Source organism: Trichosurus vulpecula, chromosome 7 (assembly GCF_011100635.1).
Source record: "Trichosurus vulpecula isolate mTriVul1 chromosome 7, mTriVul1.pri, whole genome shotgun sequence".
Lineage (NCBI taxonomy): Eukaryota > Metazoa > Chordata > Mammalia > Diprotodontia > Phalangeridae > Trichosurus > Trichosurus vulpecula.
In genome coordinates, this window is record NC_050579.1 from 183,380,463 (window position 1) to 183,405,014 (window position 24,552).

Sequence of the window (24,552 nt, forward strand, 5' to 3'; positions counted from 1 at the left end):
TTATTTCTTCCAAATTTATGACTTTTATACTCTTCTAAATACGCGTGCGCACACACACACACACACACACACACAGGTATTTATATGTATATATACGTGTGTGTGTTTGCGTGTGTGTGTATGTGCGTAGTTCCCTCTTAAACACATTCTCGATGAAAGTAGGTTACCAGATCTACCAGCCCTTCTCCCCCGTCTAATTCCTCTTTATTGATTCTTCCTCTTACATCTCATTCATATAAAGTAATTATTCTTTTTAGCTATTCCTAAATGGTTTTAGTTTTTAAGTTCATATCAAACTCAGGTTACCCCAATCTTTCAGTTATTAGTAAGAATCTTAGGTGTGTTTTACATTTTACATATATAAAAAGTAAACAGTCTGTCCTTATTGAATCCTTTATAATGAGTCTTTGGTATGTACCTCATATTTCTCTTGGCTCTTGTATGTCAAACCTTCTATTAAGTTCAGGTTGTGTGTATTTTTTTTTTAAAGTCTAGAAAGTGACAGTTGATCAAATGTGAATTTTTTTTTTCATTTAGGATTATGCTTGACTTTGCTGGGTGTGGTATTGTTGGCAGGAGCCCCAGGTCTTTTGCTCTTCGATGTATAGTGTTCCAAGACCTGTGTCCTTCAATGTCTCCGCTGCTGGGTCTTGTGGGATTCTAATTGTGGCACCACCATATTTGAATTGTTTTATTCTCACTGCTTTTAATATTTTATCCTTGAGCTGGGGGTTTGGAATTTGAATACAGTATTCCTATGAGTTTTCCTCACAGGATCTCTTTTCAGTGGTGATCGATGGATTTTTTCTGTTTTTACTTTTCCCCTTGTTCTAATGCCTCAGGGCAATTTAATTATTTCTTGTATTATTGTATCAAGATTCTTTTTTTGGCCGTAACCTTCAGTTAGCCTGATTGTTTTTGTTTCCTCTTCTTGATCTATTCTCCAAATCTGTGGTTTTTCTTATAAGATGTTTCACTTTCTCATCTCTTTTTTCAGCATTCATATTTTGTTTAATTATTTCTCGATATCCTATAATTTTGCTGACTTCCCTTTGCCCAATTCTAATTTTCAAGGTGTCATTTTATTCCTTAAGATTCTGGATCTCCTTTTCTAATTGGTTGACTTTCATAATCTTTTTGTTTTTCTTGGATTTTTTTTTTTTTTTTTTAGTTTTTCCTCCATCTCTGTCACTTGATTTTTAAAGTCTTTTTAAAGATCTTCTGTGAATTCTTTTTGGGCAAGTGACCATTTGCCATTACTCTTTGGGAGTTTTTTACTTCAATATCCTTCTCTGAAGATGAACCCTGGTCTTCTGTATTCCCTCAACAGCTTTCTATGGTTGGATTATTTCTCCTTTGCCTGTGCATTTTTTGTGATAATGGCTTAATTTTTGTAATCACCTCTAGCCCTAGGCTATAAGGGTTGGTGCCTCTTGCCCCAGATCTTCAGTTTTCCCTTCTACCCTGGAACCAAAGCCAAACCTCCAGCCTCCTGTAAGTGCCCACAGCCAGAGGCTTCCTGCCCCACTGCCTCTGCACTCACTGGGCATGTGCTGGTTCCTTCTTGCCTTCTGCCGCTCTTCGAAGCACAGCTGGGTCTGGCATTCCTTGTCAGCAGAGGTTTCCTTGCTCTTCCTGGGCTCAGATGCCCAACTCGCCTCACTGTCCTTGGGCGGCTGGGGTGGAGGCAGCCTCTCAAACCAACTAACCCCAGGGTTTGCTGTTTGTTGTTAAAGTGGACCCTAGCCTGGAGGTGTTTACTCTTCACTGGCACCAAACCTTGTCGTGAGATTTTTCTTCTGATCTTCTCGAACTGTCCCAGGAAGACCCCAGTTGTGCCCATATTATTTATTTTTACCTGCACTTTGCCCTAAGGTGCTATTTTATCTCTTGGAGGTGGGCAGAATCTGGAGAGTTTGGTCTGCCATCTTCCTACACTATACTCTTCTCCATAAACTTCATGATCTAGCAACATTGGCCTTGCTGTACCTCAAGCATAACCCTCCATCACCCTGTGTTATACCTTTCCACCGGCTCACCCCCAGACCTAGAATGCTCTCCCTTCTGAATTCTACTTCCTAGATTCTTTGATATCCTTCAGTGTTCAGCTCAGATCCTTTAGAAGCCTGTTCTAAGCCCTCTTTCTGAGGTTGTTTTCCATTTTTACACTGTATATATCTTGCATGTAAACTTCTTAGTGTGTTTCCTCCCCCATTTTGAGTGTAAACTCCTTGAGGACAGGAACTGTATTTTTGCCCACCTTTGAATCCCCATTGCTTGGCAGCATAGTGCCTGGCACATAATAAGCACTTTGTAAATATTCGCTGACTGATTTGATTGAGCCTCTGCTTTGATTTTATTCCATGCTTACTCTAGGTTTTCTGAGGAGTATAGCAGAAGGTAAGCATTTATCTTTCTTTGTTCAGTGAGCGTGTTTGGGGAAAGGCAGCAAAACTTCTTTCTCTGTTTTTGACTTTCTAGGAAATCATAAATGAGTGGGATGAACAAGAACGCCGTGCCCAGGTAAAGGCTGAGCAGGAAAACAGCCTGTATCGATACAAGAAGAAGAGTCATGGAACAGGTCTGAATGAGGAGGAAGAGGAGGAAAGAGAATTCAGGAAGCAATTTCCACTCCATGAAAAGGTAGAATACTAGAATTTTGAGGGGGACCATGGAGGTGGGTTGAGAAGGGATCCTCTTTACAGCATACATTGCATCCCATGTGCCTCCCTACATCCCTCCCTTGTTAGACACCCAATGATCTCTTTGTGATAAGCACTCAACATGGATGTTTTTTCTTCATGTAAAGAATTTTGGCGGCCTTGCTCTAAAAAAAGTGGGTATTTTTGCACCCCACCCTTCAAAATATAACATGAACATGGAGATAGAATCATGAAATGTTAGAGCTGAAGGGGACTGTAGAGATTGTTCAGTCTAGCCCATTCATTTGATGAAATTTGAGGCCCAGAGAATTTAAATGACTTGTTTAGGACCATTCACCCTAATGTCATAGGATCATCTATTGAGATATAAAAGGGATCTTAAAAGTCATCTAGTCCCAACTTCTTAATTTTATAGATAGGAGAACTGAGGTGAAGAGTCACAAATGTCATAAGTGGCAGATCTTCTTATTCTGTAATTATTATATACTTACTATATAATTAAAATTCAGGTCCATTGACTTCAAGTCTAGGACACTTTCCCCTGTATCCAAATCACCAAAGTGGTCCAACCACAGTTCCCACTGTAGCATCCCATATTCATTAAACTCCAGTGGCTCCCTATGGCCTTCAGGGCCAAATGCAAAATGCTCTGTTTAGCAGTTAAATCCCTTCATAACCTAACCCCTCCTACCTTTCAAATCTTCTTACATCTCATTCCCCTACGTGTATTCTTTGATCCAGTGACGCTGGTCTCCTGGCAGTTCCAACAAGTTACTACATCTCTGGGCATTCTGTCTAGTGTTGCCCCGTGTTTGGAATGCTCTCCCTCCGCATTTCTGTCTCCTGGTTTCCCTGACTTCCTTCAAGTCCCAGTTAATGTTCCACCTTCTACAGGAAGTCTTCTCTAACCCTTCTGAATTCCAGAGCCATCCCTTTTAACCATTTCCTGTTCATCCTATACAAAGCTCGCTTTGTATATATTTGCATGTTGTCTCTCTCGTTAGACTTTAAACTCCTTGAAGGAAGACCATATTTTTCTTCTTTTTGTATCCCCAGTGCTTAGCACAACACCTGGCACATAGTTGGCATTTAATACATGTTTCTTGATTAATTGCCATGTTGCCTCCCCAAACTAGCATTTGCCAGGCACTGTGCTAGTTGCTGGGAATAAAACTACTTTTAAGGAGCTAACTTTCTAATGGCAAGTACCCAACTCTTCTGTTATTTTATTCCTTTACCTTGTTTCTTCTCTTTTCCCTTTCAGTAGAATGAAACTTATAATACTAATTTAATTACTGATTTGCTAACATTAACAATTGCCTTAATCTGTCCTATAGGACTTTGCAGATATTATATCCCAGCCAACTCTAGAGGAGAAAATGGAAACTGAAGATGAGCCAGTGGAGAGAGCAGAGAAGGATGTCGTTTTCTTCTCCCAGAGCTCAATGCAGGCTGTGATGTTAGTCCATCAACATTTGTGCCTAAACTTTGCACGATCCCTCTGGTATCAACAAGACTTACCATCACACCAGCCTAAACATTACTTCAGCTTATTTCTGGCCTGCTATCAGACTGGTTCATCTCTTGTGACACACTTTTACCCCTGGATGGGTATGTTCTTGTAATTTTATTTGTCGTATACTTGACCGATGATAGGGAATACAGTAAAATGGGAAATTAAACTAAAATTTTTTACTTAATACTGTTTTCATTTAAATATTTTTTAATGGGTATTTTCTTTTCCTAAGGAAATCAATTGCCTAGGTCCAAATTTATTGCATCTCAAAAACTTGGAACATTAAGGGGCTTTAAATATCCTAATACTTTTGGGAAGAACTTAAGAGCATGAAGGTTGTATTTGTATCAGGTGATAGTTTCATTCCCACAGGCTTCTAACTACCCTTATGTTGCAGACCTGTTTGAATGTTTATTGTATAAAGACGTCATAAAATCTTGTGAAATTCTAATTAGGGAATAGGTGACTGGATGTTGGCGTGCTTGTGGATTTTTGGTATATTCATATATAGTTTCCCCAGTATCCCACCTACTCCTGCCCCCTAAACTAGAAAGGTGATTTTCCTTTCTTGTCGATCAGAGCAGCTGTAAAAAATGACAGATTAAGTCTACAATCCAAATGATAACCAGTCTCTCTGTCTCCATATCACGGAAACTGGGAGTTTGGAACTGTTGTTTGGACATGCCAGTACTACACCCCAGTCCCAGACCTGGCACATTCTGAAGAAAAATTAACCAGTGCAATTTTTTTCGCCTGATGGCAGCTTTGCTATTTGTCCATCATGCTTTATGTTAAGCATCTTTGAGATTTACTGTTTAAAACAAAACAAAAACCCTCCTGGACCAAGAAGAGAGTCAGCCTTAGTGGCCATCAGTCTCATTCTTGTTATCTGGCGTTCCAGGCACAGAAGTGAATGACAAGCTGCTGGGCAGCCAGCTCTTAGGCAGTACCCTCTTCTACAACACTCTTTTTGAAGAGGCAGCCTCAGACCTGACTTTGAAGTCTGATGGACCATATGACTTTTATCAGCATCCCAACATAAAGGAAGTCAGACAGTGCCAACCTGTGCTGCGTGACTTCACTGAAGAAGTAAATCGACTGTTACAGGACTGGCCAGAGCACCCAGCCCTCATGCAGGTAAGTCCATCAGATCTGTCAGTGGCAACCACATATTGCAAGCACAGCAAATAGATGTTTTACAACAAAAAGTTTTTTAGTTCCTCCAGTTCAAGTGGTAATTTTCTTTTTTGGGTTGGGAGAGGTCTCGTATTTGGTTCTAAACTCACTGCTCTGGTTTCTGACCTCATTATTCAACAGAAATAGTGTGTTCTCTGTTATTAAATGATCTCTTACTTGCCAGGTCTAATGGGCTTTTATTAATCCAGTTTCTTATTGACCTGAAACATTTGACACTGTTGATAACCTTCTCCTATGTACTTTTTTTACTTTGGCTTTTTGGGAATGTACTCTCTTGGGTCTCCTATGACTCTTAAGTCTTGTTGAGCTTCATCAGTGTCTTCCCCATTAACTATGAGTATCTCCCAAAAGCTCTGTTTTTAGGACTTCTTCTCTTTTCTCACTATATTCTGTCACTGATACTGATTTCATCAGCTCCCATGAGTTCAATTATCTTTATACAGCTGATGTCCAGGTATGTATATCCATCCCTGGTATTTTTCTTGAGCTCTCTATTACCACATCATTAGCTGACATTTTGTACTTGATATCCCATAGGCTTCTTAAATGCAACATGTCCAAAACAACTAGTTCTCTTTACCCCTCCCTCCATCTCCATCACTGTCCCCTTCCCCCCATCCTGGTCAACCCCACTCTATCCTCCTCCTTCAGTCCCCCTTCCCCCTTCGCCTCCCTCTTTTCCCTCTTCCCCCTCCCTCTTCTCTCCCCTCTCTTTTCTCCCTTCTCTCCCCTCTCCTCCCTCCTTCTCCCCCTCCCCCTTCTCTCCCCTCCTCTCTATTATTGAGAGCATCAATCCAGTCACCCAGTTTCACTGTCTTGCTGTTATCCTCAATTCATATATTTAATTAATTGCTAACTATTCTTGTTTCTCTGACCTTGACTTCTGGCATAGGTCTCCTTCTGTCTACTCAGTCACGTCCTGTTGTACCCATCAAACCCTGCCTAGAGCATTGTAATAGCTTCTTACTTATCCTCCCTGCCTCAAGTCTCTTTTGACTTCAGTCCATGTTACATACAGCTGCCAAAAGTGATTTTTTTTTACTAAAGCATAGGTCTTCACGTATAATTTTACTGCTTGAATTCCAAAGATAAATACAACATTTGTGCCTGCCATGTAAAAGCTTACAATCTAGCAGGGTAAACGTAAATATTTGAATATGGTAAGTGTGTAAGAGAGCTATGGTATAAAATCTAATAGAGGAGAGATCTTTCCTCCTGGGGGATAGCAAGAAAACTTGAATGCAGGAGGTGGCATTTGAATGAGGCCTTGAAGGATGAGGTAAGATTTCAACAACTGGAAAAGAGGTAACGTCCTAGGGATGTTCCATAGGGAATAGTTGGAGAAAAGATAGGGAGGTGGGAAAGTGTGGAATGGCAACTAGTCTAATTTGTCTGGAACAGACAGCTTGAGTGAGAAGTTGTGAAATAGGGCTCAAAAGGTCACTGCAGGTGTCTTAGTGCTGCCAGCTCATTCTGCCTGTCAATGCATATACACACATTCACACATGCCCTATATTTTTCCTCAAGCCTATCAGAATAAAACCTGTTTTCAAAATAACATAATTGTAATTTTGAGATTCTTTAGCTGACTTAAATGGTATTTCCATGGGAGACTTGCTCCAATTCATCATATCCCTTCAATCTGGATACCAGAGCAGAGCAGAATGTGCCAAGCTCCGTTAGGGCTAGCCTGTTGCCTTCACTTGACTCCTAGTTCTTCTGTTCCTTGCTGATTTTAATGCATGGGACAGCCTATTTTTAAAGCAGGAAACATAGATGGCTCTTTGATTGTAGGTTCTCTTTAAATGTGTGGGCAGAAGAGTGTGCTGATGATCACTGTCTGAGACTTAATGTTTTCTTCATTCTTTAGCTTATGGTTGTGATGGACAGAATCCGAAGCTTCCCACTCTCTAGTCCCCTTTCCAAGTTTCTGAATGGCTTAGAGATTCTTTTGGCAAAATCACAGGTAAGGTGGAGAACCAAGGTCCCATTCTGTGCCATGATATGAAGTACTGGAGTAGGACTTAATAGAAGTTAAATTAGTAAGGTGTTTTTGCGAGGTGGGGTTGGAGTGGCATAGGTGCATCATCAGAACTATGATTTCTCTGTGACCGACATAGGGACCTCCTCAGGAGCAAACCCCTTCCATCAATTTACATCAGCAACTGTTCTGCAACTTATAAGTTTAGAAGAACTGTGGGGGTGCTTAGAGTGACTTGCCTAGGGTCACCTAGCCAGTATGTGTTAAACTAAGACTTGGAACAATATGTCTCTGACTCTGAAGCCGAGTGTCTTCTTATCTTATACTATTTCTGTAATAATAATTGCTACTTATTTATTTATATTAATAATTTATATTACACACTATACAATTATTATATGCTTGTATTACTTAATGATGTGTAGTAAACATTGCTAATTTTTATTAATAACCTTCTAGGGCTTTTGTTACACTGGCATAGCCTTTGAGAACCAAAGTCACTACTATGCTGTGATATGAAGTACTGGAGTAGGACTTTATAGAAGTTGAATAATCCCACTCTTTAATGGATGAGATCAGAACCACAAAAGATTAAGTGATTTGTCCAAAGTCATTTGTTAGTGAGTACTGGAGCCAAGTCTTGTACTCACCTCTTTTTTTCTCTAAGCCCATTACTCCTTCCCAGCTGTTTTTTGTTCGACTTCAGTTAAGCACAGTTTATGCCTTTTTAAAACTTCATTGTTGATTGACTCAGAAAAGAGAGCACAGCCTGTTAAGAGAATTTAAATTCACTTAGAATTTATGATATACATTAAGGCTCAGTTGGTTAGCATGTGTCTAGTAGAGGCCCCTTTCCACGTAGTTCATTTAGCACCAGTGTTCCATAACCCTGTACAGACCTCATCAATTCCTTGCTGGCTGTTTTTATAAATGTGCGTTGAACTTTTTAAAATGACAAGTTGAAGATTGTAGGTATGTAAGATCAGTTACAATTCATCAGCACTATACTGGAATATCAACTTCAAAGATGTGCTCTGTTAGCAACTATCCTTCTTTGTACAAGGGGATGATAAAAGATAGGTGATACATTAGGGAAGGAAGCAGTCAGAGGAGGAATGGCCATTTTGGGTTTGCATTCAACTATCAAAAATCACTTAGCTGATAAAGGGGCACTTTTGTTTCCTTTAGGATTGGGAAGAGAATGCTAGCCGAGCTCTATCCTTACGTAAACACCTGGATTTGGTCAGTCTTCTAATCATCCAATGGCGTAAATTGGAGCTGAAGTAAGTAGTATTAAGTTTGCCTCCAACTTTTTGCTCCCACTCCTCACCTTCCCAACCCCCTAACTAGTTGTGTCAAACTCAAGTGGAATTGGGGCCATTAATCAGTACCTAGACATCCATGTGGTCTGCACGTCACTTAGATTTAAAAGGTGATATTGTCTATGTTTTATTGTGCACACACAAATGAACCTTATGATTCTGTATTTTTTTGAGTAGGGTTTTTCCAAGGAGATTGTAGTTTGAAATGGATGTTTCATATACTGTGCATGGGTGTTGACATGCTGTCATTTTCATATAACCTAATTTGAATCCCCCAGCAGATCTGGGATTTCTCCCAAATATATTCACTTGGGAAAAGAGTATTGTAGCTATTGGTTCTATAATCCAAAGCGTATTTCCTAACTGCCAGCATGAGTCTCTTTTTTCTCATATTTCAGCTGCTGGTCCATGAGTCTAGATAATACCATGAAACGACACACGGAAAAATCTACCAAACACTGGTTTTCTATCTATCAGATGCTTGAGAAACATATGCAAGAGCAAACAGAAAGTAAGGAAGGTAATGATCTCTAATACACTTTGTCAGTTCCTTTAGAGCAGGGGCTCTCAACATTGGGTATGTGCACTCATTTAAAAAAAATTTAACCATTGCTTTATCCTGAACTACTCACTCAACCTCACCTGCATATATAACTAGTTGTCAAATCTGGCTGTTTTTTATCTCTGTTATATCATCTCTCGCACCTGACCCTTTCTTTTTACTCACATACTCACACTTTAATTCAGGCCCATATCTTTTTTTGCCTAATATTGTAACATCCTCTCAATTGGTCTCTTTGCCTCAAGTTTCTATTCTGGTCCATCCTACACACTGATACCAAAGTGATTTTCCTCAAGTGCAGATCTGATTATATTACTCCCTAAGTCAATTCCAGTGGATCCCTGTTTGCACTAGGACAAAATATAAACTTCTGTTTAGCTTTTAAAGCCCTTTATAACCTGGCTTCAACCATCTTTCCCCATTGCTACATGTTACACCTTCCTTTCCCCCAGTAATGCTGCAGGTTCAGCCAAACTTAGTCTCAGTTCCTTATAGGTGACACTCCATTTCTTATCTCTGTCTTTGCTGTGGCTGTCCCTTGTGCCTGAAATGTACTCCCACCTCACTTCTGCCTCATAAAATCTTCCTCTTCCTTCAAGACACAGCTCATTCTACATGAAGTCTTTCCTCTTTCTCCCTCCCCTAACTGCTAATGTCTGGATGTCCCCTCTCTATATTTTCTCTTTCCCTCCCCAAACTACCTTGTATCTATTTTGTATTTATTTGTTTTTATTCTCTTTATGTATTGACTTGTCTCCCAAATTAGAATGTAAACACTTTATCACTAGGGATTCCTTCATTTATTTGTATTTATATCCCCCGTGCCTGCCTATTCAATGTCTTGGACTTTGTAGGTGCTTAATAAATGCTTTGTGATTGATCAGAGGAATGGTAGGTAAGTAGAGCTTTTCCCAGTGTGCTGGATTTAGAAAATAGTGAATTTGGTGCCTTGATAGCCCTTTAGCCCTTCAGCATGTGGAAACAAATTTACTTTCTACCTAGCAGGAATATTAGTTACAATTGGCTGAGGTTAGGCTCCTCCCTCAGTCCACCTCCCTCAAGTGAGGGAAGGTTTCCTACCAGTTTTCTAGGATGTAGTTTTAGTGGTACTTGCCCAGGTACAAAAATTCCTTGTTAGGTTTGGATTATTATATCATTATCATCCCCATTTTACAGAAGAGTAGACAGATTTTAGCAGGCTTGTCCAAAGTCCACACTGAAAGAGCTAATTAGGCCTGATAACCAGATTCTCCAGTCATGTAGTGCAGTACTCTTTCCATCAGGCTACAAAAAGCCTAACTAAGATCTCTTGTCAGAGAACACACTTGTCTGTTTGATGCAATTAATCCATCACTAAGAATTGGTGAAGTATCTTCATCACATACTGGACACTGTACTAGGTGCTGGGGGTGTGAAGGGGACGACAAAGGCAACGAATGAAACAATCTCTATACTCAGGGAACTTCAGTGGGAGAAAATAAATACATAAATAGGTTTGAGTTAGAAGGTAATTCATTTTGTGCTTATACAATGCCAAATCCCAAGTCAGCTTTGGAAAACCTTTCTGAGTAAACACCCCCTTTTTGACTAAATGCCCCCTCATCTACATTATCACCCTGAAATTACATCTGGTGTCAGATGTGCCAGAAATACATACTCCTCTGTTTAAATTCTTCCCAGAATGCGATAGGCATATGGCATTGACGATGTTGGTCAGTACTTTACAAGCTTTCATTGAAGGAGCGTCCCTGGGAGAATTCCATGTACGACTTCAGATGCTGCTAGTTTTCCATTGTCATGTCTTGTTGATGCCACAGGTGGAAGGAAAAGGTAAGAGTTTGGTTCTTTTAAAAAATACATATGTTATTTCAGTATTGCATTGGAGAGACAACAAGGTGAGTGGATAGAAAGCTGTCCTGGAATCCAGGAAGACCTAGTGGCCATGTAACCAGTGGAACCAGTCACCTAATCTCTAGGTGCTCTAGGAAGCTCTAAGACAGGGGTCAACAACCAGGCTAACCTGCAGGCTGACTTTTCTCTCTTCTACTTCCCCCTTCTAGCCCTACTTCCTCTCTAAGAGTGTTTTTTACATTTTTAGGTGAAGCTTTATTGTAATCTGTAGTTTACTGACCCTTGGTCTAAGAGAAAGTGATGCCCTGCATTTGTAGAAGTAATTTCCACACCTATGAGGTCCTTGTACCAGTGAAATCACAGGTCCAGTTATATATACCCTTTTCCATAATAATGCATTAGTAAACTAGCTCAAGGAGGGGAAAGTATAAATGACATATTCTTGGTCTGGTTTACATGATATACCTCATTTAGTTCTTTATTTTAATGTAGAAGGAGTAACTAAATCTAGAAAAGTATTCACAGTGAAATGCTGATTGGTTGTAGATTCAGGAGTGGTTGGCTAAGGGTAAATTGGTAAGTGAAGGGCCCAGATAACTTTTTTGGCAGCTTATTTTCAATCCAGATAGAAAAATGCACAATCTTTGCTGGCTTCTAATTTGCTTAAGGGATTATTTAAGAGATCTTTTCATGACAGAACCTGGATACTGCTTTTTAAGTGGAGAATTCAGAAGGCTGAGCTAGAATCAAAGGGAAAAGCCCTTCATTGATCGGTAGTGACTACAGTGTCTCCAGGCATATTGTCCTTGAATTAGCTGACGTAAAGAACGATCTTCACTGAAGACACAGAATCTCAAGAACTTGGCAACATCTGCAGCAAAGAAGTTTGGGATTTTATTGGCACTCCCAGTTTAAGGCCGCCCATAACGTTGCTGTGAGGGAAAACCTTTTATAAGAAGTTGTTATTCTTTTTCTCTTTTATTTCTTTCAGATTCACTTTGCAGTGTTCTTTGGAATTTGTACCATTATTATAAACAGTTCTCAGACAGAGTCCAGGCCCGAATTGAGGAGCTTCGATCCCCACTAGAAAAAGAGCTAAAGGTGACTCGAGTGACTCATCACAAGAACACTTTAACAAATGCAAACTTCCTTTAGATTATTCCTAAATTTTAAAAATCATCAAATAATCATGAGGATTTTATTGAAGGACAGTAATTTGGGAAAGGAGAGGTGGCTACTGTAAAGCAAGATAATAAAATGTGAATTTTAAGTATCATGGCCCCCAATTTTACGTCACGTACCCTAGAGTTACATGTCGTCCTTGCCCTCCACCTCCATCTCTTATCATCTTATTCTCCTTTTAGACTTGGGTCAGCAAAGAGCTGTTTGGTCATATTGTTTCTGTCTAAAACTTAAAAGAATCATAGATTTAGGATCTGATGGTACCTTAGTGGTAGTCATCTTGCCCAGCTCCCTTATTTTCAGAATGAATAAATTAAGGCCTTGAAAGGTCACACAGGTAGTAAGTGGCAGAATCAGTTTATAAAATGAGGTCCTGTGACTCTTGCTTGAATCGTCTTTTCACTGAATCAGATATCCTCCTGTACAGGTTTTGAGCCACTTTGCTGATTAAGCAGGGTGATGATAAGAACTGACTAGTTCTGTGATTCCAGTGGTAAACCCTGTGGTGTGTAGGTCCTAAGTACCAAGACATGGGAGTACTCAAGTGGGTCATTGATTTTAATTACCATTACATGGGTGCTAAAAGAATGTAGGGTCCTCTAGGAATGAGAATCCCTTCACTTGTGAAAGAGTTGGACTTCCTCTAAGTCACAAATAAAACTTGGTGGCCTTTCCCTGAAGCTTGTTTGAATTGCCAGCACCCACTCCTGCAGTTTGCAGATGGACACTGGACCTGTTTTGGGGTAGTACAAGCATCGTGAAGCTGGTGGTATGGAAGGAGGCTTGAGTTTGGACTTGGGGTCTTGAGGTGACTTGGGGGAAATGAGAGGACTTGGGTTTGAATGTGGGCTCTGCCCCCTTACTACCTGTGCGACCTTGGGCAAGTCATTTCTTTCGGAGCCTCAGTTTCCTCATCTATAAAGTGAAGGTGTTGGACTAGGTGACCTCCAAGGATTGGACTAGATGGTCTCTTGAGTTCATTTCCATCTCTTAAGTCTAAGAACCTAAAAATAAACCTTATGCTGAGCTTTACAAACAAGTCTTTGATTTCTGTTTATGTTACAGGAATTTGTTAAGATCTCCAAATGGAATGATGTTAGCTTCTGGGCAATAAAACAGTCTGTGGAAAAGACACACAGGTAGTAATAAAACTCTTTCTGAAGTTTGAGTTCAGTTTTTATAATGGGCAGCAAGTATATGACCATAATACACTGGTGACAGTGATGTAGGACAGCATGTATCACTGCACTTCTGAAAGTCCCTAGATTCTGTCTTTGTATATATAGCATGCCTTAAGTGCTTACTAGTGATTCAAATTTATAGCATTAACCACTTTGGCAGTCTGCTGACATTTTGAGACCCCTTCTCAGAATGTTTTTAAATGCATAAAAGAATATATATATGTGTGTGTGTATATGTGTGTGTGTGTGTGTGTGTGTGTGTGTGTGTGTGTGTGTGTGTGTGTGTGTGTAGAATTATGAAAGAAACCAGTTTTACTGAAATAGTTATCAAAATTAAAAACTACATGTACACATATTCATAGACCCCAACTTAAGAACCTCTGACATAGTATTTGCCTCTGGAAAGTAAAAGAAAAACAATTTTTTAAAATTATAGAATAATAAGAAATAAAATGTAAAAGTAAAGAGCAAGTATGTGGACTTGATAAAGTATTTATGCATTTTGCCCCCTGAATCATGTTTGCCTATCTATCCCCAATTGCTATTATTGGTTGTGGTTAGGACCCTCTTTAAGTACATGAAGAAATTTGAAGCAGTCTTGAGCGAACCGTGCAGGCCTTCCTTAATAGAAAGTACCCAGGAAGAGCAGCTAGATTGTCTGCAGAAGCAACCAGCAACAGATGAGGAGAAAACTCCAATTCAGAGTCTGAACAGCATGCTGATGGAAACTCTCTTAGCCAGACCAGGCAGCACCCAGGTATGCACTCACTGACTTCTGGGAAATTTTCTATTTATGTCTTACTTGTTTGGAATGACAAATTCCTGCTTTCTTTAGGCCTGTCCCCATAACCCAAACAGGGCAGTTAGAGCTTTTGAAGTATTGTTAAGAAGTTTTCCGGCTTTGGTTGTTGGCCCAACTAAATCATCTCATCTGGCAGAGCAGTGAGGCATAGCTGCTGGAAAGCTCAGAGTTGGCATAGAAACATGAGTCTGCCTGGCACTTGAGTTTATGGAGAACCCAATCATCTGTGATGGTGTTTATACCACCTTTGACCCACCCCATCAGTCAAGCTGTGCTAGAAGGTCATTTTGTTTCATATTGAGGGGACCTAGTGATAGCTTGGGGATAGAGAGAACCCCCCTCACCTTCAGGGCTCAACTCATGCACCATCTTGTTCTGGAAGCCTCTTTTCGTTCCCTGTACTTAGTGTTTTCTCTCTCTCAAATTATCATCTATTTACATGATGGAAAACTACCCTTCTCAGGAAGCTCTTGGATGTGCGGGGCAGTTTCTCATTTTGTTTTTGTGTCTCCAGTGTTTAGCACAAGGCTACACTCAAGATGTGCTTTAAATGCTTGTTGGGTTGGGCTATATAACGTTCCTCATTTCCCTGTACCTTCTCCACGCAGTTATAAGGAGAGCCAGAAGAATGAGTTTAAAAATCTACCACCAAAGGGGAAATTAATAGCCTTTTTGTTAGATGTTTCCATCCACTTGGGAGGTCTGTGGGAAGGGGAAAATTCAAAATTAATCTACTTGCTACATTAATTTGACTGATTTTCCCTGAGTATCTAACCTAGTGGGTAGCATTGGAAGCTCTAGAGCTTTCTTTTCTTTCTTTAAAAAAAAAAACTCACATTTTTGTTTTTATACCATTCATTTCCTTATGGTCCACTCTCCTCTCTCTCCCCCACCCCCATTGAACCTTCTCATGTAACAAAGAAAAAAAACATTTAGGCAAAACCAAGGAGCATAGCAAACTTATCTAACAATGTCTGTGACATTCTGTACCAAGTGCAGAGAGGTGCATTTCTTCATTTGTTGTCCAAATCATAGCAATTAATCAGGTTTTGACTGCATCTTTGTGTCTGTCCCGTGTGTATGTATCCCCCATCATCCCCCCCCCCCCCCCAATTTACATTAATTTAGTTTTCTGTGTTCTTTTCCTGGCTCTGCTTACTTTTCTCTGCACAAATTCATGAAAGTCTTCCATGTTCAGAGCTTTGTTTTTCAGTGGATTCTCTAATGTCAGCCTTTAACAGACTACCCCCATGTCCATATCTGTTTGTTCTCTTTGAGGTGAGCAGAGAGTTTGATTACCACACATCCATTTTGGAAGTAAAAGACTCTACTCTAAGACAACCCTCTGCCTCAGATTCAGAGACCTGATGCTTGAAAGTGGTTTTCAGAAAAGCAAGGGTAACATTTCAGTTGAGCACGTACATTTGCTAGGTACCTGCTATCTGTTGAGCTGTCCAAAACAACCCCCACCCCACAACAAAACAACACATTAGCTTACCAGTTTAGAGTGTGTTGCTAATAATGCTTAAGTTTGATTAAGCATTTGATCCCTTTATGGATCATTTTATTTCAGAGGTCATGAGGTAATTAGAAAGCTTAAAGAAGTAGTCTGTAGTCAGAAGACCTGAGATTGAATCGTGGATCTTCTGTTTACTGTCTGTGGGACCTTGGCAAGGATAAGAACAACAACAGTAATGATGTATAGCACTTCGAGGTTTACAGCTGCTTTATGTATGTTGCTTCATCCGATCGTCACAGCAGTCCTGTAACAGGCACTGTTATTATCCCCATTTTGCCCATGAGGAAACAGACACAGATGATTAAATGACTTGCCCCAGGGTCACACAGCCAGTAAGTGTCTGAGGCCAGATCTGAACTAATGTCTTCCTGACTCCCCAAGTTCAACACTGTAGGTACTTCACCATCTAGCCAGACCTCATCTATAAAAGGAAGGGTTGGACTGGACACATTCCAAGGTCGTTTCCGTCTCAAAATCTGATCATTTTAACACTGAGAATAGTATCGTGTTTTTAACATTTCTGGAGGAAAAAATGCTCCCATCTAAATCTTTTTATGCATATTAATCATTGTTCCAATACCTACGTTTACAGTGGTGAGAATTAGGTGGGGCGGGGACATTGTGTCTGAGGAGCATCCACTGCTGTCTCTCTGAATTTCTAGGTCGAGAGGCCTAGCGAACATTGATGTTCTTATTCGCTTTATTTTTCATACTTAAGAAGCTTCAACGTTTATAACCCTGAGATGTCAGAGGTGATAGTGGTAGTTAACACTTGAGCATTTGGGACACGGGAGTTTGACAGTACATTATTGCCAGCTGGTTATGATCTGCTTGATGGAGGTTATTCCCACCTTTGTTTTGCAGATTGTGCTTCCAGACACTTGCCAAGACATCATACCTTTCCTCTCAGAGGGGTTGCTACAGAGCCGTTTGCCAAAGCTCACCAAACGAATGAAGAAGATTTGTATTACAATCATAAAGCAGAGCCCATTGCCTGGCCTTGTGGAGAACCTTGATCAGTTTACAGGTGTGTAAGTGGCTGCTCACAGCAGCAAAGGGATTTTATGGACAGAAAATTCAGAAAGACATTTAGGGTTGGCTTGTTCTTTGCAGGACAAATTCTGCTGTTTTTTGGTCTTTTTTTATAGGCCCTGGTCAAAGCTGTTTAATTTTTAGCAACTAAACAACTTAAAGGGAGGAGGAGCAAGCAGGGACCAGCATGAAAGTGAAACAAGTGTTAGTTTTGGGATTTATCTGTTGAGAACAACAAAATGTGCACTGTTCTCTAAATTTTAACAGAACAATACCTCATGCTTGGTGGTGAATTAACTTTTGTCCTTTCCTTTTCAGGCAGGGCTTTTTAATGAGAGGTAGAGAGATGAGCTCCAGGCCCTCAGGGGAACATTTCTCCTTCCCCTTTTCAAATGTTTAGTGTCTTTTCTTTCTTTTTCAATATCACTGTTAACTTACCAGTGGCTCCCCCCCCCAGTCTCCTTCACAATAGTGTATGTTTGTACACTTACACACAATACACATACACACACAAACACATTGGCTGTGTCTTAAAATATACGCTTCATTACACATCTGTTCTCCATACAACTCTGATGAAAATTGACTTTTCATCATTAAGTCCTTTGAAATTATAATGGATTATTACATTGAACATAGTTCTCCATTCTTTCAATATTATTGTTTTCTAGGTAATTCTTTGTATGTCTCAGGCTTCTCAGTGTTGGGGAGGCTTTAGGCCAGGGCCAGTGCCGCCACCTCCCCCCACCCCCCCATAGCTCAGACCTCACAAGTTTCATACCTGTAGTCCACTGCCTCTTTCTTGAGAGGAGGGAAGGATGCCTTATGATCAACCCTCCAGTCAAAAGTGATCTAGAGTTGTTCTCATAGTCTTTCCAAGTACATTGTTCTCTTGGTTCTTCTTACTTCTCTGCATGTTAATTCATACAAATAGAAGCTGCTTCTTTGTTGCTCTTTTAAGCATTCTCCTCTTCTTAGCTCAAACAAGCTTAAGCTTTTAGGTGTATGATTTTCTTTCTCTGCTTTCTCTTTCTATAGGTGATGTCATTTCCTCTGTATGTGAACTACAAAGCTTAACTGTGGAACCAAACACAGATAAAGAAAAACAGAAATCAGAAGTAAAACACATTCTTTTGCAGAAACAGCGGGCTTTATCAGAGCTCTTCAAGTATCTCATGAAAGTTGGTGAGTCTTCATTAAGAGGAAAATGTATTTCTCTAATACATTTAATCTTTTTTGTTAGATTGTAAATGGAACAGCATGAATTGTATTTCCTGAGTATGTGTATAAAAAATGTGTGTGTGTGCGCGCGCATGCGTGTACGCATATATACATGCATAGATACACACACACACCTGAACAAGGAAGTGTGGTGTAGTGGATAGAGGACTGGCCTTGGAAGGATTAGGTTAGGGTCTTGACTCTTAGATATAGTATTATCTAGGTAACTCTGGGCAAGTCATGATCTCTCTGCCTCAGGTCCAGGACTATAAATTGCAGAGCAGTTGCTGATCTGCATTGGTAGAGATAGCTTCCTCATCAAAAAAAATCCCTTTACCAATGAAATAACAGGTCTATAAACACTGTGCTCCCCCCTGTCCCATACCCCCATCCCCAACTCTTCGTACTTCTCCCAGACAAAGATAAGAATAATTCAAGGGGATGGGGTGTGTAATGACATGATTATTGTCTGTGCATCATTAAACAGTAATATTGTTGGATTCTTGTACTCAAATTCCATTTTCTGTGGCCAGCTCTGTAGTTTCCTTTTACTTAAAATAGTGCTGAAGCATGAACTGCTAGGGAACTAGATTAAAGATGTTTGATGATTTTTATTTCCCTAAACTCATAATAAAACTTTCTTTTCTAAGGCTTGTCCTATCGCAAAGGTCTTACTTGGGCTCGTTCCAAAGACCCTCAGAATATCCTTCACCTGCACCCATTAGATCTTCGTAGTGCACTGTCTATCGTTGGCAATATGCAGGAATCAGATGCAAGGTTTGTGCTTTGGGTAGAATTTAACTATAAATGATACCTGCACATGGACTCTGTACAAATGGTCAAGTTGTTTTCTCAGGGATTCTTCCCACCCCCACTGTCCTCTTCCCTCCTCTACTGGTTCTGTATTTCTTTCAGATTTTGTATACACAAAAATCTTCAAAACCCCAAGTACCTTTGTAGAACTACTTATCTCTTAAGATGCCTTTGTTTTATAGTGCAAACCATCTATGTAGCGTTAAACTTCGTTCTTTATTTTAGAGTCAGGTTTTGACATTTGTTAACCTTTGAACTCGGAGAACGAGATAGTGAGCTCATCCAGGGCAGCTACTGTGACTTCTACTTTGGTTTCCACGATTGTGTCATACAAAATGCCGAGCACACAGTAGGTGCTTATTTATTGACAGTGAGCAAATGAATTCAGACAGTTGGCTGTTAGGCATAACTGGACTTTTTGTTTACTTTACCTACCCCAAGACCTGGGGGTATATAAACTGTACCTCCTCTTTTCCAGGCTGCTCGCAGAAATCTCTTCCTCCTGGGATGGGTGTCAGAAATATTTTTATCGGTCACTTGCTCGTCACTTAAGACTTCAAGCAGCTTTTTTGGCACCTTCAAAGGTAAAATAGGAAAATTAGTAGCTAGAGTGAAAAGTACAAGTTTTCTTATTGTTTCAGCCTCCCAGAGGTAGACCTACAAAGATGTTTTTCAGTAAGTAACAATTTAGGTATATCATTTCTGTGAAATTTATTTTTAAAAGCTTTCTAATCAGGGCAGCTAGGTGGCGCAGTCAGTAGAGCACCGGCCCTGGAGTCAGGAGGACCTGAGTTCAAATCCGGCCTCAGACACTTGACACATGTACTAGCTGTGTGACCTTGGGCAAGTCACTTAACCCCAACTGCCCTGCCAAAAAGCAAAAAAAAAAAAAAAGCTTTCTAATCCTGTACTGAAAGTGGAGGCAGCCATAATCCATCAATCTATCTAGTCTGTCAAGCTATCAGTAAGCTTACAGAAAATCCTCCTGTGCCTCCTATTGATGTCAGAACTGTTTTAAACTTCAGCTCATTTACGATATTGGGTTGGGTATAGGCCGCCTCAAAGTTAGCTGTCTTTGAAATGGAGGGATGGAAGTGTACATATGTGCATGCAAAAATGACTAAAATTACCATATTAACTAATGTCTTTGATGAAAAATTTGTTTTCAGAGTTCTTTCCATTTAAGTCAGTATTTTATTCATTGCTCATGTTTTTATCACTTTGCTCATCCTTTTATTTATTAAGAGTAAGATTGTTCATCGTCCTTTTATTAAGAGTGTGATTTTTTTTTTTTTTATGTGTATAAGTGTACGTGAGACATGCATGCTTTGTACAAACCAGATCTGGGTGAAGCAGCATCAGAGACACCTGCTGGCTGCTGGGGCCTGTGCTGTACCAGAGTCTAGGGAATACAAAGGCAGAGAAGGGCAGTCCTTGCCCTTAGGGAGTTTACATGGTATCAGGGGAGACAAATCCATTCTTTAATATTCTAACGGTAGACTTGACCTTTACATAGGTTTTGGTTTGCAAAGTGCTTTGCACACTTTTCAGCATTTGTGCGAGGCTGTTGATGCAATCAGCAGTCAGTCAGTACTCATTGATTAAGGGCCCAGTATGTGGATTACAGAGACAAGAATATCGTAGTCCCCACCCTCGTTTACAGGTTCTCAGAGAAGATGTGTCCATATAGAAATAAGCTCTAGCTTAACGTTAAATAAGTAGATTGTTCACAGACCTCCTCCTCTCTCCTCTTGAGTTGTGACCCTGCTCCCTCTGTGGCTCTTCAGGGCTTCAGTGCCTGGGGCCCCTGCAGCCAGAGTGGCTTTAGTGCCTGGAACTGGGGCTAGCATGGGGTCTTGTTATTTATTTACCAGCAAATTTACTGAAAGCCAGAATGGTCTGTATATGCTAAGTAAATACAAGGCCATTTTAGAGGAAAGGCACAAGCAGCTAGGGGGATGAGGAAAGATTTCATATTGATGATGGTACTTGAACTGAGTTTTGAAGGAAAAAGGGATTCCAAGAGGTTGAAATGAAGAGATGTGTATTCCAAGCATGAAGAAAAGCCAGTTCCAAAAGCATAAAGATAGGCAATGGGAATGTCTTGCGCGAGAAAGGACAAAAATGGCCTCTGTGTCAACCAGTACAGTGTGTCAGTAGAATTCATTATTTCACATGGAAGTAGTGTGATGCAGCAGAAAGGGCTTTGGATTTGGAGGCAGAGAGAAGACTGGGGTTCAGTTTTCATCTCCGTAACTTGCTATGTGGATAACCTTGGATTTATGTCAGTCATTCTCTTCGGGCCTCAGTTTCTTCATCTTTAAAATGAGTGTTGAATGAAGTAATCTTTAAAATCCTTTCCAGCTCTAAATCTCATCATCTACAAGTCAAACTATATGCACTACAACATGTTCCTTGGTTCAGAAAACCTGGCCTGACATTTCCCATCCCTAATTGTCAGATCTTGTAGGAGACTAGCATGGTAAAGGGGTTCCAGGGTAAGAGCTTCGCTATTAATATTCTCTTCCTATGTCCTGTCCCACTTTCCACCTCCCCTTTGCAGGAGATTGGAGTGAGTATCATTGACCGATGTAAAGGATTCTCAGCACACCTCATGAAGACACTTATCCACCAGAGGAGCTCACTGACTGCCCTGACAGAACAGTGGATTATTCTCAGGTACAGATTGCCCAGCTTGGATGGGGATGGTGTTCTGTTTGCCTTTTTAGACTGAATGGGAAGGAGCTGTGTATTTAAGCCACAGATTAAAGCTACTCAGATTTGTGAGGGATGATAACAGAAATGAACCTTTCCTAAATAAAGGCTTGACCCTTAAGTCTGGGGAAGGTGAAGATTAGGTATTATGTTCCGGTTAAGTGATTATGCTTGCTTTAAGTGAATATTCTGTATTCCCTTGTGAAAAGTTTGTAGCTATGTTAGAGACTTTAAGTAGAAGGAGGCATGCTTAGAGCTGTTCTGAGGGGAGTGTGAAATGGCAACGTAAGTGAGTTATATTGAGTCCTTTTCTTTGCTAAATGTTATGACAGTAATACCATAGTTTTATAGTCTTAGGATAGACAACACCAAACTATATTCTAGTCAGGCTTATTGAGCCTATTTTTGTTTATTATTGGTAACAGTAACAAAAATAATTCACATTTACATAGATCCTTCAGGTTTTAAAAGTATTTTCCCCACAACAGCCTGGTGTAGTAGTAAGTTTTATTGCCCCCATCTAACAAAGGGAGAAGTTGAGTAACAGGGATGTTAGGTGACTTGGCCACGTTTACATCCCTGGTGTCAGAGCCAGAGTTTAAAGCAAGCCTGTACCTTTGTGATAACAAGTATCAATTGGCTTCTCTTTAACTTCAAGGTTCTTAGCAGTCACAGGTGCTTGCAATTTTAGGGAAGGTTACAATAAATTGTGTGTGTTCTTGGCTCTGAGGTTACCCTTGGTGTAGAGTAATTATTTTGATTCAGCCACAACCCCTCATCATCCATTATGTTTACTTTAGCAGAATACTCTAAGTACTTATTTTAATTAGAGTTCTTAGAATCCTTTTTGTTTTTTTTTTCATTTCATAAGAACAGAACTCTAGATACTATTCTCAAAGAGCAACAGCCTCTAGTATGTAGGAGGGTTGTAGTAGCAAGGGAGCAGGCATTTAGTTTTGAAAGCTCATGTTTAGGATTCTAGCTTATGTTGTCAGACTCCCATGAGCCATTTAACACTCTCATCAAATGGAAGAGCCTTCATCCCAGATCAGGTAAGTCCATCCTTTTGCAAAATGAGCTATACACTTAGTCTGCATTAATAAACATTTGTTAAATTGAAGTTTGAAGAACCTTTTTAATATGTTCCTTTGACGGGTTTCTTTCCATTAGGAACCTCCTCAGTTGTGTGCAGGAGATTCATTCTAGACTGCCTGGGTCTCATGGCTATCATGTGGCTTTCCCACCTCAAGATGGTGTTCAGCAGTGGATGGAAAAACTACAGCACCTGTCCATGCAGAGCATGATAGTGCTGGAGCAGCTTTCATGGTTTCTGCAGTGCTGTCCAGAGGAGCAGCCTCTAAGTAGTGTGGATGACAAGAGCATGGGAGATGGACTTTCTACTTCCCATTCTGAGAAAACCTTCACTTCAGAAGTAACCAAACCCACTGTGGGAGAGGCTTCTGGGGCAGTGTCTGACACGATCCCAACAGGGCTGAGATACCCGTCTCCTTTGTCTGGAGATTACCTGCCCCCTGGCTGTCGAATGCGGAAATCAGAGCAGTTGTGGCAGCAGTCAGTGGCAAGAGTGACGGAGATGCTAGCAGCCATTAAAACTGTGAAAGCTGAAGTGGACAAAATCAGGCAGCAGGCTTGTGAAACTCTCTTTCATTCTTGGTGAGTGGATGGGGCTATATTGCCATTACTCACTATACAAATTGAAAGCTGTCATGGGAAAAGAACTGGGATTTACAAGTATGCAACAGCTTTGCTTTGAACCCATTCAGTTGGGCTGCTGGATTAATTGTAAGGCATGAGTTATAAAAGGACATGCATTAAATAGCATGTGTCTATCCACAAAATATTAACTAAAATGGGCTTTATCTGGTGTGTGTGTTTGGGGAAGGCTTGTGTTCTCTTGTGTCCCTTTCAACTTTTGTGACGTTTCTGTATTGTTGCAGGAAACATTTTGAAGTGTGCTGTGCTGGGTTGAGTTGCATGTCCAAAGTCTCAGCTCAGTTGCAGGGCCTAGAGTCCTTGTTCGTTGTTCCAGGGACAGAGGCTGAGCAAACTGCGCAGCAAATCTCATTAGTCAGGAGTCTGGAATATATTAGAAGAGAAATCGATAAAGCCATGGCTGACTTCACTGCCTGGAAGACACATCTCCTTACTTCATCCAAACAAGGTGAAAAGGACAATTTTTCTGCTTGACTTTTGAGATTTAGGGGGCAAGAGTGGGAAACCTAAAGCAGTAAAGATTCACTAACTTTTGCTCTACAAGTGTTCCTTCAACTCTAGATTAATGTTAATTAAAATTTAGATTGAATCCGAAGAAAAACTGTAATTTGGAAGGAAAGGCGTTTAAAGTAACCAGGACAAAATTTGTAAAGGCTTTGTGGCCTTGCTCCTCAACTTCCCCTGCCTGTCTCCTAGAACACACTGCCTGCTAATTTTTGTGAGGTAGTGTTCTTGACAATGAGCGTGTAAGTCATGATAGTGTGAAATGACAGGACTTCAGGAGTCTGTTAGGAGAATCTTGCCTTTTTAGACTGAAAGGCTTAGTGCAAAAATGTGGGCCAAGGTGATGTGTTGTTTCCCAAGCATCTCACCTCTGTACATATTCTCCTCATGGCATTCCTGCCCCTTCAGAAGAGTTTCTCTATATTGATTTATTTTTTTTAATATGTATTTAATATTTTCAGTTTTCAGCATTGATTTCCACAAGATTTTGAATTACAAATTTTCTCCCCATTTCTACCCTCCCTCCCACTCCCAAGATGGCATATATTCTGATTGCCCCGTTCTCCAGTCAGCCCTTCTTTCTATCACACCACTCCTCCCCATCCCCTTTTCCCTTACTTTCTTGTAGGACAAGATCGATTTCTGTGCTGTGTTGCCTATATATCTTATTTCCCAGTTGCATGCAAAAATAACCTTTTTTTTTTGAACATCTGCTTTTAAAACTTTGAGTTCAAAATTCTCTCCCCTCTTCCCTCCC

At 40.3% G+C, this 24,552-nt stretch overlaps 1 protein-coding gene across 1 annotated transcript in view; it reads left to right on the top strand.

Annotated features, from left to right (window-relative positions):
* The window catches only part of MDN1 (midasin AAA ATPase 1), a 190,499-nt gene that overhangs the window by 127,204 nt on the left and 38,743 nt on the right, over nt 1-24,552 (top strand). The window contains exons 64-80 of the mRNA XM_036767059.1: nt 2,482-2,643; nt 4,001-4,274; nt 5,081-5,316; nt 7,247-7,342; nt 8,546-8,640; nt 9,078-9,199; nt 10,922-11,071; nt 12,084-12,193; nt 13,340-13,413; nt 14,017-14,212; nt 16,641-16,803; nt 17,847-17,993; nt 18,680-18,806; nt 19,321-19,426; nt 21,406-21,521; nt 22,728-23,231; nt 23,516-23,739. Of these exons, the coding sequence (XP_036622954.1) occupies nt 2,482-2,643; nt 4,001-4,274; nt 5,081-5,316; nt 7,247-7,342; nt 8,546-8,640; nt 9,078-9,199; nt 10,922-11,071; nt 12,084-12,193; nt 13,340-13,413; nt 14,017-14,212; nt 16,641-16,803; nt 17,847-17,993; nt 18,680-18,806; nt 19,321-19,426; nt 21,406-21,521; nt 22,728-23,231; nt 23,516-23,739 (2,902 nt within the window). The remainder of the gene's footprint in view (nt 1-2,481; nt 2,644-4,000; nt 4,275-5,080; nt 5,317-7,246; nt 7,343-8,545; nt 8,641-9,077; nt 9,200-10,921; nt 11,072-12,083; nt 12,194-13,339; nt 13,414-14,016; nt 14,213-16,640; nt 16,804-17,846; nt 17,994-18,679; nt 18,807-19,320; nt 19,427-21,405; nt 21,522-22,727; nt 23,232-23,515; nt 23,740-24,552) is intronic.